Genomic DNA, 16,583 nt, shown 5'->3' with positions numbered 1-16,583 from the left:
AAAATGCACCAGTGCCACAGTCACAGAGAATGTAATTTGTAACTTTTGTTAGAGTCATTTCAGTCCCTTACCTGTGCCCTTTAAATGAACTGCTCCCTATATCTGACTCCCTAGCAACCCTGGACACCCAGTTTCCTGGATGTGGTTTTCACTTGGGAGTCTTGCTAGACCCTATGTCAGGAAGGTCCATGCTGGATGTCTCAGCCACCTTTTGCATTGATTAATGAAGCTCCCACCTGTTTGTGACAGAAGTTTCCAACACACGCACCAACATTCAACTGGGTGCTGTGTAGCAGATCAGTCGGGACTGATCTCAACTAAATTTCTCCCTACAGTACACCCGTCTGAGCCTGTCTTCAAGATATAAGAGAGACTAAAATTAGCTCCATGGACTTTTCCAGCAGGGGTGAGTGGGCAGTGATCAGGTGTGGGAATCCAAATTAATTTTTCCCTTCCTAGCCAGGGGTGCGGAGGACAACTGTAGTGCCCCTACTGTATGCCTGGTTGAGATTGGCACGGGCTGGGGAACAAACCCGGGCACTTTCTAGACTATGGCTCACTAGACAGTGCAGTTACACACTGAGTCATCAGTGGAGCTTAAAGGCCCCTTAATACACTGCACTGATCAGCAAACGGGTGAGTGTGATGACAGAAAATAATCTCCATGGGGTTCTGACGCAAGACCCTCATTGCACTGTTAACTTGTTTTTCTACATTGCCACAAACCAACACAAATATCTGTCTGAAACGTAAACAACATGGAAATAATTCGTCCCCTTCAATTAGATTTAAAGATCATTCAATAAGTTGTAGGAGTCTACGTACTCCTAGCAAAAAATACTGAACTCGGAGAGGTTCAACAGAAAAGGTTTAATTGTTGAGGCTGCATGCTGACACAAAATGGAGTCAGAGACTACACAAAGTACGACTGCCTTTCATCAGTGCACAGCTTCGACTGCTCCTCCCCCGCTCTGAGCTTAACTATGTTGCAGATCGAGTTTCTTAAAGGTGTGATCCTTCTTAGAGGCATGACGCCTGATTTATAGTCTACGGACCGGAAAGCGGATTGTGTCCTTTCTGTGATCGGTACGCCACAAAGTGAACAAACTGCATGCAGAGTTGCCATGGAAACAGTACCCTCTGGCTGTGTCTGCATGTTCCTCTCATCAGTAAGAATGCTTTCAGACTTCTTAAAGCCGTGCTTCTGGTTAGTCAGGATGCTTGGATAGTTTATAATGCAGTAGTCCTTTTAAGACATGCTGCACTAATTCAGGACTATACATTAGCTGCAGTTTGGGTTGGATTTCTTTTTTGCAGCATTCCCACCAAATATCATCCATTTAATGATCCTGTGCTCTCAACGGAGAGCCTTGCTTGATGGGTCAAAGCATTTATTGCCCATCTCTAATTGCCCAAAAAAGCTGGTGGTGAGCTGCCTTCTTGAACTGTTACATTCCTTGTGGTGAATGTGCTCCCACAATGTTGTTAGGTTGGGAGTTCCAGGATTTTGACCCAGTGACGATGAAGGAACGGCACTATATGTCTAAGTCAGGATGGCATGTGACTTGGAGGGTGTAATGTATGTAATGTATATATACCTTAAGGGAGAGAACTACTTTTTACAGCTCCTGTATACTGTAGTACCGGCAGTGACCACACCTGTATATAAACCCTGAGTAGTGATCTGTACAGTTAGTTCTAGAGTAACCCTCATTCAGTAAACACCTGTTGAATCATTCCCTGCAGTCTGTTGTCTGATTATTGAAGGACACAACATTAAGATACACGGATATAACAGAGGGGAACTCGGATGTGATAATGTTCCCATGCACCTGCTGCCCTTGTCCTTCCAGGTGGTGGAGGTTGAGGCTTTGGGAAGTGCTGCCGAAAAAACCTTGGCGAGTTGCTGAAATGCATCCTGTAGATAGTACGCATTGCAGTAGAGGGAGCTTTACTCTGTATCTAACTGTGCTGTATTTACCCTGAGAGTGCCTGAAGTGAACAACCTTGATGAGCACAAAATGAACATAAAGTAAAAAAAACTTACTGTTTGCCTTAAGACACATTCATTCAAACTTGACCATACTATCAGTGGGACTGATACTCACGTGGCAAAGGCTGGACCTCATCACTTGGAACTGATCTATCAGCTTCTTATGCAGGGGTCGCATTTCTGGATGCACTAACTTCTCGTGCATTGCCAGTCCTACTCCAAGGATATGAACCTGGGGACAGGAATGACACAGGTTATGCTGGTCATTAAGGAGCCAACCTGGGAAAACTATATGCGCTAAAACTCCACTATGAGCCCGATTATCACCATCCACTTTATTTGTGGAATTTTCCATCCTTTTCCTCAGTCAGTTCACCCTGCAGCTTTCTGGAGGCTTTCATTGCTGTCCTGGTTAAGGTACATCGAGTTAGAGTTAGAGGTAGGAGTGGACTCCATTAGTGTGCAAAAAATAGTACAAAATATCTTCCCCAGGTTTCATCCTTCCCTTCCAAAAGATGCTGGCATGGTTCACCAAAATGGCTGTTCCTCATATAGGAATGTCTGCTGACTATTTGACCGCGTGAGGAATTACAGCTGAGCCTAGTCCTCTTCCCACCAGAAGGCTGCACACTTAGGGGGGAAAATTTGTCCCCTTATCGCCAGCAGATGGTGCTAATGGGGCGCTAGAGCATTATTGCCAGGGTGAGTCGAATCCAGCGCCGCACGCCAAATCCCGCCCCCCCCCACAGCGCTGCCGGTAAGAGTTATCGTCGGGAACGTCAACGCCAGGTGGATCGTGATATTGGTGAGAGTGCAACGCTCACTGATTGCCTGATCTGCGAAATTGATTGTCGCCACCTACCTTAGCGCCTGGAGTAAACACTGACGGAGAGCTGGTGTGAAGCACCAGGAAGCCGTCTCCAGGGACATTATTGTAATGACTTGCAGCTGTCAGGTCAGCACAGTTTCAGTGGTTTCTTGTCAGTTTCACATTCTCCAACAGTTTCATTCAGTAATTTCAAGGTTCTTTTGTATCAGGGGTGTTGTGGCAACTAAAAAGTAGCTACATTTATTCTTCAAAGAATCAAACTGCTACACTTGGTTACATTAATGGGGGCTGTACTGGTAGTCGACCTCGCCCTCCAGGACCTATGGCGGGGGGAGCAGAGGCAGCGAGGTAGACTGGAACATGTGCCTAGAGGGAGGAGGATGGCCATCAAGGCTCTCAACAGGAGGCCTTACCCTCTGAGGGTATTCCGAGAACACTTCTCCTACCTCCAATTAAGCGAGGAGCAGTGCATTACAAGGCTTCGCTTCACCAAGGAGGTGGTCACAGAACTCTTCCACCTCCTGCAAACAGACCTCCAGCCTCAGATCAGGGCAACCACGGCTCTCCCAGTGGCAATCAAGGTCACCGTTGCCCTCAATTTCTTCGCCAGTGGATCCTTCCAGTCTGCAACAGGAGACATAGCTAACATCTCACAGTTCGCCATCCATCGCTGCATCCGGGAGGTCACAGAGGCTCTCTACAGTAGGAGAACGGACTACATTTTTCTTACCCCATCACCAGAGAGAAGCAGGATGAGCATGCATGTGGCTTTGCCAGGATAGCGGGATTCCCCACGGTGCAAGGCACAATTGACTGCACCCAAGTGGCTTTGCGAGCACCGCATAACAATCCTGAGATCTTCCGTAACCCCAAAGGCTACCACTCACTTAGTGCAGTTGGTGTGCGACTACAGACAGCGAATCCTCAATGTCAATGCCCGCTATCCTGGCAGCAGCCACGATGCCTTCATCCTGCGTCACCACGTCAAGCTCGCGGCTGGCTGCTCGGAGACAAGGGCTATCTGCTCTCCACCTGGCTCATGACTCCCCTCTGCAAGCCCAACAATCCTGCCCTGCACTCATATAATGAGAGCCATGCTGCCACCAGGAACATCATCAAGCAGACCATCGGCCAGCTGAAGCAACGGTTCCACTGCCTTGACCACTCGGGAGGAGCTCTCCAGTACTCGGCTGAGCGGGTGTCCCATTTCGTGGTGGTCTCATGCATGCTCCACAACTTGGCCATCATGAGGGCCTAGCCCTTGCCACCAGGGATTGCGGGACCACCTCAGGAGAAGGAAGAGGGAAAGGAGGAGGAGGAGGAGGGAAAGGAGGAGGAGGAGGAGGAACAGGAGCGAGGGAGGAGGCAGCCACTCCAAACGGCCTTCCGGAAGGGCGGTCCATGGTCACCTTATCAGACTGCAGTTCAAATGAATTAAACCCCAGATCCCTGTTGCTCACTACATCCCCATCATTTCATCCCTGTCGCAGGCCATATCACAGCGCAAAGCTGAAATGAGACACAGCACAAAAGAATCCAAACTGAATTAATAAATTCATCAAAAATCAGTGAACACATATTTACACCAAAAACATTAACTATTCACTCTTGTGCAATCCCTTAGTGCCCTGTCATTACTGTGCCTTTGCCTACTCTAGTGCTTGAAGGGATTCGCAAAATTTCATATGTTCCCCCCCGAAGATTAATTGGAGTTATTAAAGAAACCTTGGAGTGACTGTGTTTTAAAAATCCAGGGCCTCTCAAAATGGCTGCGGTCAGACACATGGCAAAAGGGCCTGCGGCATCCATATGGATTTTCTGATAGCTTCACAGACTGCATGTTTAATTTGAACAATGCAGTGAGGCAAGCTCAGTTGTATTCACGCCCTGAGGCAGGTTATCAATTGTTTGCCTACACAATCTAAGTTCGGGCAGAGATAGTCCCAGTTGCTTGAGGAACATTCAGAACAATTAAGGACATTCAGAAAACAATGGAAAGGCAGTTGTGGTACTGATCGGTGCCATCAACGTAAATGGGCCAAAATCAAGGTCCTCTTGTCTTACGCTTTCGAGCCCAAATCGGACAATGGAACGGACTGATGAGGCGCGATAATGACCCATTGCCGAGAGGATATAACTGGGGCGGCCCAGCACCTCTCTCTCTCTCTCTTCGCCTCGGCCCAGTGTCCTGTTTGTCTGCTAGCAACCAAGAAGGAAAACCATCTAGAAAGCATCGCAAGCACATTTCGGCGGCAGCAGCGGGGCACAAGGGCCAGGCCTTTTCATCTGTTTCACCGGTGAGCATTATCTTTCTGACCGTCACAAGACAACCTAGCTAGGTGTAAGGGTGGGAGTTAAAGGGGTATTACAAAATTGTGATTTTAGAATTTCTCCCTCGTTGTGTCCGTTTCTTCTCCCGTTAAGTGTAAAACTGTATTGCATCCATAGCGATTTCTTTTATCTTCTGTATAATACTGTTTTTCTTGTAGTGTTAGCTTTTCTAATTAATAAACATTGGTTTTCCTTGTACCAATCCACTGGTCTGTTCGTTTGTCCTTGTTACCACTCGATAAGTCCTGAGCTCAGAATCAGGAAGGGGAAAGCGATTCGCAACCACACAGCGGGCAGGGCAGCTCAGGAAAACATAACTGGCTGACCTACAATAAGCCCCTGGAACAAAACCCCCTACATGCTTCTACGAAGTGTTGGCCCAATGGCTGCAGCAGGGCTGGTGGAAGGCTGCTGAGTGTCCATGTGGTAGATTTCAGATGGCCTTGCAGGACGCCCTCGACCAGCTCTGGGCTTAGAAGGCCCGTCTGTAGACTGCACCACCTCAGCATGGGCGGCAGCAGTCTGGGCTGGCTGGATGACAGGCAGCGACAAGGGCAATGGCGGAGTGGCAGTGGTGGGAGCAGGAATGCTGTCATCCTGAGAGAAATCAACAGGTTCCTGCTCCATTGACCCACTGCGACTCCCCCGGGGCAGCACCTCAGCATCCCTAGCAATCTGTTGGAACACAGATTGCTGGCCTGCTGTGGCACCGTGAAAGCCCCGATCGACGGTGGTAGACCCAGACACGGTGGCAGCAGTCAGAGCTTGCGTGGCATCAAGCTGAGACTGCATGAGAAGTCTGAGATTGGATGCCACCAAGCACAGACTGCATTACAGTATTAAGATGTTACGTCGCTTCTGTTGGTGCTGCAATGGAAGCTGCCAAATCGCCCAACACGTGCGGCACCAGGTCTGGGTCGCCACGGTCTCTCTGGGAGTCTACCATCTTTTGCAGATTCGAAATGATGGGTTCCACGGTGTGCGTAGAACCTTGTGCAATGTTAGAGGTGGACTCCTCCACGCTCCTTACCATTGCCGAGAGGCTCTCAGGCACCCTTGCCATTGCACCTATCATCTCCGTGTGCATGCCAATCATCCTTCTAAAGGTCTCCCCATCGAGGTTCTCATCTGAGTCCTGTACAGCAGAAGTCGCATGCAAACTCACCCTCCGGGGAGCTGGCCCCTGAGCTACCCTTTTCCCCAGGCCTTGCTGCAGCCCACCAGTCCCCAGTGCTTCACCCTGTGCAGATCCCGTTACTAGCCTCTAAAGAACACGTAGTGCCAGTATCTGAGCTGGTGCCTGCGGGTGAGACATGCAGTGATACAGTATGTACTTCCTCCTCCTCTTCTCCCGCCTCGCTCTCTATGGTGCCCTCAGGGACAGGCTGCTCAGATGCTTGCTGATTATCTGAAAGCATAAAGGCACAGGAGTCGGGTTAAGGTGAGGGGAGAGGGGGCAGGAAGGGAGAAATGCATGCATACAGCATGATTAGCTGGAGAGTGCGAAAGGCTTGTGGGGTGAGGGGGAAGTGGGATGTGAGAAGAAGGAGTAGGGATGAACATACTGTTATTGTTCTCGAGGGGGTCAATGTCGCCGGTGACCACGGCGTCCACCACCTGGCGCCCAGTAATCTGCAGTAGTTTATTCTCCTGCGCAGACAGTGGTTGGGTGTCGGCCTGTCCCCTGCCTGTGCGCTCTTGCTCACTCATAGAAACATAGAAGATAGGAGCAGGAGTAGGCCATTCGGCATTTCGAGCCTGCTCCGCCATTCAATGAGATCATGGCTGATCATCCAAATTCAGTACCCTGTCCCTGCTTTCTCCCCATATCCCTTGATCCCTTTAGCCTTAAGAAATATATCCAGCTCTTTCTTGAATATATTTAATGAACTGACCTCCACCGCCCTCTGTGGCAGAGAATTCCACAGGTTCACCACTCTCTGGGTGAAGAAATTCCTCCTCATTTCAGTCCTAAATGGCTTACCCCTTATCCTTAGACTATGACCCCTGATTCTGGACTCCCTGGCCATCATAAACATCCTTCCTGCATCTAGTCTGTCCAGGCCTGACAGAATTTTATAGGTTTCGATGAGATCCCCTCTCAATCTTCTAAACTCCAGTGAGTATAAGCCCAATCGACACAATCTCTCCTCATATGTCATTCCTGTCATCCCAGGTATCAGCCTGGTGAATCTTCGCTGCACTCCTTCCATGGCAAGAACGTCCTTCCTCAGGTAAGGCGACCAAAACTGCACACAATACTCAAGGTGCGGTCTCACCAAGGCACTGTACAACTGTAGCAAGACATCCTTGTTCCTGTACTCGAACCCTCTTGCTACGAAGGCCAACATACCATTTGCCTTCTTAACCGCCTGCTGCACCTGCATGCTTACCTTCAGCGACTAGTGCACAAGAACACCCAGGTCTCTTTGCACTTCCCCTTCTCCCAATCTATTGCCATTCAAATAATAATCTGCCTTCCTGTTTTTGCCACCAAAGTGGATAACCTCACATTTATCCACATTATAGTGCATTTGCCATGTTTCTGCCCAATCACCCAACCTGTCCAAATTGTACTGGAGTTTCACGACATCCTCCTCACAGCATACCCTCCCACCCAGCTTTGTGTCGTCTGCAAATTTGGAGATATTACATCCAATTCCCTCGTCCAGATCATTAATATATATCGTGAACAGCTGGGGTCCTAGGACCGATCCTTGCGGTACCCCACTAGTCACTGCCTGCCACTCGGAAAACGACCCGTTTATTCCAACTCTTTGCTTTCTGTCCGCCAACCAGTTCTCTATCCAAGTCAATACCTTGCCCCCAATCCCATGTGCCTTAATTGTGCTCTGCTATTACACCTTTTATAATAGACTCTAGCATTTCCCCACTACCGATGTCAGGCTTACCGGTCTATAATTCCCCGCTTTTTCTCTACCACCTTTTTTGAATAGTGGGGTAACATTAGCTACCCTCCAATCCATGGGTACTGTTCCAGAGTCTATCGAGTTCTGGAAGATGACCAGCAATGCATCTACTATTTCTAGGGCCACTTCCTTAAGTACCCTGGGATGTAGATTATCAGGCCCTGGGGATTTATCGGCCTTCAGTCCCATCAATTTTCCCAACACCATTTCCCTACAAAAACTGATTTCTTTCAGTTCCACCCTTTCATCAGACCCTATGTTCCCCGGCATCTCTGGGAGGTTATTTGTGTCCTCCTTTGTAAAGACAGAACCAAAGTATGAATTTAGTTGGTCTGCCATTTCTTTGTTTCCCATTATAAATTCCCCTGATTCTGACTGCAAGGGACCTACGCTTGACTTCACCAATCTTTTTCTCTTCACATATCTATAAAAGCTTTTCCAATCAGTTTTTATGTTCCCTGTTAGCTTACTCTCATATTCTATTTTCCCTTTCTTAATTAATCCCTTTGTCCTCCTTTGTTGAATCCTAAACTGCTCCCAATCCTCAGGATTATTGCTTTTTCTGGCCAATTTATATGTCATCTCCTTGGATCTTATGCTATCCCTAATTTCCCTTGTTAGCCACGGTTGAATCACCTTTTTTGTTTTATTTTTATGCCAAACTGGGATGAACAAATTCTGTAGCTCATCCATTCGGTCTTTGAATGTTTGCCATTGCCTATCCACCGTCAACCCTTTGAGTGCCATTCCCCAATCAATCCTACCCAACTCGCTCCTCAGACCATCGTAGTTTCCTTTATTTAAATTGAGGACCCTAGTCTCTGAGTCAACTACTTCATTCTCCATCTTAATGAAGAATTCGATCATATTATGATCACTCCGACCCAAGGGGCCTCGTACAACAAGATTGCTAATTAATCCTTTCTCGTTACATAATACCCAGTCTAAGATGGCCTAATCTCTGGTTGGTTCCTCGACATATTGGTCCAGGAAACCATCCCGTAAACACTCCAGGAAATTCCTCCTCCACAGTATTGTTACTAATTTGGTTGGCCCAATCTATATGTAGATTAAAGTCACCTATGATGACTGCTGTGCCCTTATTGCACGCTTCTTTAATTTCCCTTTTCATGCCATCCCCAACCTCCGCCTTACTGTTGGGAGGTCTATGTACCACTCCCACTAATGTTTTTTTCCCCTTAGTATTTCTCAATTCTACCCATACAGATTCCACATCATCAGAGCTAATATCCTTCATTACAATTGTAATAATCCCTTCTTTAACCAGTAAAGCTACCCCACCTCCCTTTCCTTTTTGCCTATCTTTCCTGAATATCGAATACCCCTGGATGTTGAGTTCCCAGTCTTGGCCATCCTTGAGCCACGTTTCCGTAATCCCAACCAAATCATATTCGTTTACCTCTATTTGCGCAGCTAATTCGTCCACCTTATTACAAATGCTCCTCGCATTAAGACACAAAACCTTCAGGCTTGTTTTTTTAACGCTCTTAGACCTATTAGAATTATTATTTACTGTGGCCACGTTTGATTTAAACTGTTGATTTCTCTGACTGTTGTTAGCTACCTTGGCCTGCAAGAGAAAGGACAATGTGTGATCGAGTGTGGAGCAATGTGTTTGCCTGCCATAGTTGAATAGCTGTCATTGTGTGCAAGGTGTGAGATGTGGGTGTGAGTGTTGGTAGGTAGAGATTGTTGATGGGTGAGTGCTGAGGGTGTGGTGCTTTGGGCTGTGTGTGAAGGCTATGGTACAGATGGTGGTACGTAGCATTTGTTGAAGCATTCACTCACCCTGCCCACCCAAGTGAGGTTGTTAAATTTCTTCCTGTACTGTGTGTGGGTCCTGGGGACCACAGTGCTGCGCTACCTCCCTCCACATGGTGTAGAAGACTTGCGGCGAGGGCCTCCTGCCACTTGCCGGATAGAGCACCGCCTTCCGTCTCTCCACAGCGGACACCAACGCCTCCAATGCTTGATCGCAGAATCTGCGGGCTCTCTCCCTGGGGCATGGATCTGCCATGAGTACACCTGGTTCAGTCCTCTGGCTCCTTCTCCTGCTTCTGTTTGCTGAGGCAGCTGCACAGCCAGCAATGCCGAGAATGAGGTGCTACAGCATCAATGAACCTCCGTTTTAAGTACTGAAAAAAGCCGGTGGCAATAATGACTTGCGATTAGACTGCACCTGATACTGGTCCACCCTTTGAGTGTAACGCCAATGAGCTTGGGCTTTAAGTCTTGAATTAGGACTCCAATCATTTTTTTTGAGCAGTGAGCACGAATTTTGCATGCAGTCTAAAGCATTAGCCCCTGTTGCTAATTCTCCAACTTTTCTACTGACACTGCCCATTCCTGGGCTAAAATTAATTTTTAGCCTTTGAACTTTTCAGAAGAGGGCGGAGAGGGACTGTAAATGTTCCCCTCTCTAGCTTAGGAAAACTGCGGCCAATCACAGCACTGAAACCACCATCCCATTGAGATCAGCTAACAGCACAGAGCGGGGTGAAATCTGGGACATTCCTGGTCTGCATGACTCAGTAGTGCAGCGGGCTAAGTGAACCAGCTGGGAACCCTTCAAAGAGTACAGCTACAAATCGGTTTGCTTCTGCGGGATGTGTTTGACATCCTGCAAGCTGTCATGAAGTGGTCAGCACACTGGGTTTCCCACACAGCAAGCTCCCAATCTCAGTAGTGCCACCACAGGGAGTTTGGGAGTGGAGTGCAGCAAGACACTGGAAAAGGATTTTTTTTAAAAGGGTGATAAAATAAAATAAATGATCCCCTCTTTTGTTTACCATGTTCTGTTGCTCTTTCTTGAATCATTTGGTTTAAACTGTGTGTTGATTAGGGTACTGGTTTGAAGCAGTTACTGATCCACATAAGACAGGTTTTGGCAATGTTAATACTTTTCAAATATAATTTTTTTTTTTAATTAGATAGCTGTCTCCCACAGATATACCTCCTCCCCCAGCTGTTTGGATTACTACCACAGCTCCTACTCCAGTTGGCATGGGGGCACAGTCCAGGTCGGTACTATGGCTCCCTTTCCTGCTGACGGGATGGCACAGTCTGGGTCATTACCACAGTTCCTCCTGCAGCTGGCAGAGTAGTGGAGACTAGCTCATTACCTCCTGTGGCTCGCACCTTTATCATCGCCGGTATCACAATGTTCACCCAGTGAGAGGTGAGTCAGACACCATCAGTTTTTCTCTTTTTTGCATTGGAACAAGCTGCCACTTCATGTCATTCCGCCCAGTGACCTAAGCCCAACCAAAGAGATGTAGCTTTAGGCAGCTCCTGACACTTAAAGCTGGCTTCCTGATAAGAATCGAGCATTCACACACCTCTAGCTAATGGCTGCTTTCCCCCTCCTCCCCAAGTATCTCTTCTGCTTGACCCCAGATTCTTCAGGTACCATTTTTCTTCAAATATTGAATGTTATTTCCAATTTTTGACATTCAGACAGCATTTAATCATAAAGGACCCTCACAAATTGTTTTCTGCAGGCCCCCCCTGCCCTTACTAGAAGTGCACAGAGCCACAGATCATTCCTCCATTCCCTGTGGTCTCTGAATAAACTACCAGAGAATCGGGTGCAGAGGCGAATGGAAAACGGGAGGGATCACTGTACCTGTTCCTGCATCAGCTCCTTCAGCTGACTGATCTTCTCGCTGTCCTCTGGATGGCTCAATATGTATTCCTTTTGGAAGAATGCCTGTCAAAAGGAAAGAAAATTGTGTATTTGACCAGAGATTCTGGTGTTTGGCAACACTTGCGACAAAGACAAAGTGGGGTAAAGTTTCCGCTTTGGGTGAAATCGGCGATCCAGGCGCAAATTGCGGCAAAAATTGTGCTGGTTTTGCTAAGTGTTTTTTCTGCAAGTTTCCGCTCAAACTCATTTGCATAGTGCCAAATGTAAAATCCGCCATGAACCAGCGCAATTGGGCAGCGTTTTAGAATGTAATTTTAAAAATATTCCTTGCTTTATTTAAGCGTGGTAACTTGGTTAGGTGCAGTTTGATTAATGGAAGAAGTCACACAACACCAGGTTATAGTCCAACAGTTTTATTTGAAATCACAAGCTTTTGGAGCGCTGCTCCTTCGTCAGGTGAAGTGGAGAAATGCACAAAGACACAGCTTATATAGTCAGAGAATAATGCCAGATGATTACAGGTAATCTTTCTAACTGCCCTTTATCATACCTCGGCAGAGAGATAATCACAGCAATCAAAGGTGTGAATGGTGTCCAAACAGATTACTCAGGAAAACATTACATCAAAGAACAATGCGGTGGGGTCACAAGGGGTCAAATGTTGCAGATGCTGGGGTCTGTATGAAAAACAAAAAACAGACAAAAAAACATTTTTTTTTTTTTGCTGGAAATCACAGCAGGGCCTGCCGCATCTGTGTAGAGAGAACAAGCCAACGACGACTCGAGTCTGGGTGACCCTACGTCAGGTGGGGTTACATGTAGCGTGACATGAACCCAAGATCGCGGTTGAGGCCGTCCTCATGAGTGCGGAACTTGGCTATCAGTTTCTGCTCGACGATTTTGCGTTGTCGTGTGTCTCGAAGGCCGCCTTGGAGAATGCTTACCCAAAGATCGGAGGCTGAATGTCCTTGACTGCTGAAGTGTTCCCCGACTGGGAGGGAACACTCCTGCCTGGCGATTGTTGCGCGGTGTCCGTTCATCCGTTGTCGCAGTGTCTGCATGGTCTCGCTGATGTACCATGCTCCGGGGCATCCTTTCCTGCAACGTATGAGGTAGACAACGTTGGCCGAGTCACATGAGTATGTACCATGTACCTGGTGGGTGGTGTCCTCACGTGTGATGATGGTATCTGTGTTGATGATCTGGCATGTCTTGCAGAGGTTGCCGTGGCAGTGTTGTGTGGTGTCGTGGTCGCTGTTCTCCTGAAAGCTGGGTAATTTGCTGCGAACGATGGTCTGTTTGAGGTTAGGCGGCTGTTTGAAGGCGAGTAGTGGAGGCGTGGGGATGGCCTTAGCGAGGTGTTCGTCGTCATCGATGACATGTTGAAGGCTGCGAAGAACATGGCGTAGTTTCTCTGCTCCGGGGAAGTACTGGACGACGAAGGGTACTCTGTTAGTTGTGTCCCGTGTTTGTCTTCTGAGGAGGTCTATGCGATTTTTTGCTGTGGCCTGTCGGGAACTGTCAATCGACGAGTCGAGCGTCATATCCCGTTCTTACGAGGGCGTCTTTCAGCGTCTGTAGGTGTCCATCGCGTTCCTCCTCGTCTGAGCAGATCCTGTGTATTCGCAGGGCTTGTCCATAGGGGATGGCTTCTTTAACGTGATTAGGGTGGAAGCTGGAGAAGTGGAGCATCCTGAGGTTGTCCGTGGGCTTGCGGTAGAGTGAAGTGCTGAGGTGTCCGTCTTTGATGGAGATTCGTGTGTCCAAGAATGAAACCGATTCTGAGGAGTAGTCCATGGTGAGTTTGATGGTGGGATGGAACTTGTTGATGTTATCGTGTAGTCTTTTCAGTAATTCTTCGCCGTGGGTCCATAGGAAGAAAATGTCGTCGATGTATCTGGTGTATAGCGTTGGTTGGAGGTCCTGTGCAGCGAAGAAGTCTTGCTCGAACTTGTGCATGAAGATGTTGGCATATTGGGGTGCGAATTTGGTCACCATGGCTGTTCCGTGTGTTTGGGTAAAGAACTGGATGTCGAAGGTGAAGACATTGTGGTCAAGGATGAAGCGGATGAGTTGTAGGATGGCGTCTGGAGATTGGCTGTTGTTGGTGTTGAGTACTGAGGCTGTCGCAGCGATGCCGTCATCGTGGGGGATACTGGTGTAGAGTGCTGAGACGTCCATCGTGGTGAGGAGTGTTCCTGGTTCAATTGGTCCGTGGGTGCTGAGTTTCTGTAAGAAGTCTGTAGTGTCGCGACAGAAGCTGGGGGTTCCCTGTACGATGGGTTTCAGGATGCCCTCGACGTATCCAGAGAGGTTCTCACACAGGGTTCCGTTGCCTGATACGATAGGACGTCTGGGTGTGTTGGCTTTGTGTATCTTTGGGAGGCAGTAGAAGTCTCCCACGCGGGGAATACGTGGGATGAGAGCGCATAGGATGCTTTGAAGGTCTGGATCGAAGGTCTTGATCAGTCTGTTGAGTTGGCGGGTGTGTTCTTTGGTCAGATCTGCGGGTAACTGTCTGTCGTGTTCCTGGTTGTCCAGTTGTCGGTATGCTTCTTTGCAATAGTCCGTTCTGTTCTGTATGACGATGGCTCCTCCTTTGTCTACTGGTTTGATGACGATGTTGCGGTTGGTCTTGAGAGCGTGGATGGCGTTGCGTTGTGCTCGGGTGACATTCTGGACTCAGAATCGGTTTCATTCTTGGACACACGAATCTCCATCAAAGACGGACACCTCAGCACTTCACTCTACCGCAAGCCCACGGACAACCTCAGGATGCTCCACTTCTCCAGCTTCCACCCTAATCACGTTAAAGAAGCCATCCCCTATGGACAAGCCCTGCGAATACACAGGATCTGCTCAGACGAGGAGGAACGCGATGGACACCTACAGACGCTGAAAGACGCCCTCGTAAGAACGGGATATGACGCTCGACTTGTCGATTGACAGTTCCGACGGGCCACAGCAAAAAATCGCATGGACCTCCTCAGAAGACAAACATGGGACACAACCAACAGAGTACCCTTCGTCGTCCAGTACTTCCCCGGAGCGGAGAAACTACGCCATGTTCTTCGCAGCCTTCAACATGTCATCGATGACGTCGAACACCTCGCTAAGGCCATCCCCACGCCTCCACTACTCGCCTTCAAACAGCCGCCTAACCTCAAACAGACCATCGTTCGCAGCAAACTACCCAGCTTTCAGGAGAACAGCAACCACGACACCACACAACCCTGCCACGGCAACCTCTGCAAGACATGCCAGATCATCAACACAGATACCATCATCACACGTGAGGACACCACCCACCAGGTACATGGTACATACTCATGTGACTCGGCCAACATTATCTACCTCATACCTCATACGTTGCAGGAAAGGATGCCCCGGAGCATAGTATATCGGCGAGACCATGCAGACACTGCGACAACGGATGAATGGACACCGCGCAACAATCGCCAGGCAGGAGTGTTCCCTCCCAGTCGGGGAACACTTCAGCAGTCAAGGACATTCAGCCTCCGATCTTCGGGTAAGCATTCTCCAAGGCGGCCTTCGAGACACACGACAACGCAAAATCGTCGAGCAGAAACTGATAGCCACGTTCCGCACTCATGAGGACGGCCTCAACCGCGATCTTGGGTTCATGTCACGCTACATGTAACCCCACCTGACGTAGGGTACCCAGACTCAAGTCGTCGTTGGCTTGTTCTCTCTACACAGATGCGGCCGGACCTGCTGTGATTTTTGTTTTTCATACAGACCCCAGCATCTGCAACATTTGACCCCTTGTGACCCCACCTCATTGTTCTTTGATGTAATGTTTTCCTGACTAACCTGTTTGGACACCATTCACACCTTTGATCGCTGTGATTATCTCTCTGCCGAGGTGTGATAAATGGCAGTTAGAAAGATTACCTGTAATCATCTGGCATTATTCTCTGACTATATAAGCTGTGTCTTTATGCATCTCTCCACTTCACCTGACGAAGGAGCAGCGCTCCGAAAGCTTGTGATTTCAAATAAAACTGTTGGACTATATCCTGGTGTTGTGTGACTTCTTACATTTGTCCACCCCAGTCCAACTCCAGCATCTCCACACCACAGTTTGATTAATACAGCTGAAAATGGAATTATCACAAAAAATATGCATTTTTAATCAGAGTGTCAATCCACTACCTATACGTAACCTGATTTTAAATAACTGAAAATTACTTCAAAAAATGGTACAGAACCATTTACTAGTTATATTGGTGCAGAGTAGTCGGTTTCTTAGTAAATTTAAAAAAATTATATTTAAAAGTTTTTAAAACGTCCCTATTAGTGTCCTTGCGCCCAAAGGAATCAGCTTAATTTTTAGAGCCTCCTCAACGAGTGCAATTAGCAGAACCTCGCAATGGTGATTAATTCGATCTGGGGGTGTGGCCAGTTCTGTGGGCAGGCCTCTTGTGCAATGTTTTTTAAACTAGTGCAAAAGATCGCGGAAACTCGATTTGCGCTGAGCGTAATTTGCGCTTAAAATTCCTCGATCTTTTGCGCTGCTTTGGCCGATTTTGGGCGAATTGCACTGAAAAAACCCAGCGCAACTCCAGGCCACCCTGTCTACCCTGCTTAACTACAAAGTCACTTGGCAACAGGATCTGATCTGGCCATGCTCCTTTTTATTAAGTTAAAGTTGCCTGCCTTCTGAGAACATAAACTCCATTACAGCTCTTGCAGATATATTCATGGTGATCTTCTACAGTTCTCCACATTTGTTGGCACTCATTCAGTTTGCATGGGGGAGGGGGGCGTGGGGGGAGGCGGTGTGTGTGATAACTTTTGAACACTGGGTTC

At 48.0% G+C, this 16,583-nt stretch overlaps 1 protein-coding gene across 6 annotated transcripts in view; it reads right to left on the bottom strand.

Moving 5' to 3' along the window:
* The window catches only part of dock3 (dedicator of cytokinesis 3), a 1,512,713-nt gene that overhangs the window by 89,045 nt on the left and 1,407,085 nt on the right, over positions 1-16,583 (bottom strand). For all 6 annotated transcript variants that reach the window (XM_086001262.1, XM_086001257.1, XM_086001258.1 and 3 more), the window contains 2 exons: positions 11,730-11,813; positions 2,109-2,225 (listed from right to left, as the gene is read on the bottom strand). In XM_086001262.1, coding sequence (XP_085857388.1) covers positions 2,109-2,225; positions 11,730-11,813 — 201 coding nt within the window. The remainder of the gene's footprint in view (positions 1-2,108; positions 2,226-11,729; positions 11,814-16,583) is intronic.

Source organism: Somniosus microcephalus, chromosome 11, assembly GCF_052327205.1.
Source record: "Somniosus microcephalus isolate GS21.2 chromosome 11, FLI_Smic_1.0, whole genome shotgun sequence".
Lineage (NCBI taxonomy): Eukaryota > Metazoa > Chordata > Chondrichthyes > Squaliformes > Somniosidae > Somniosus > Somniosus microcephalus.
The sequence above is the reverse complement of the archived record's forward strand: the minus strand, read 5'-3'. Positions and strand labels throughout refer to the sequence as shown.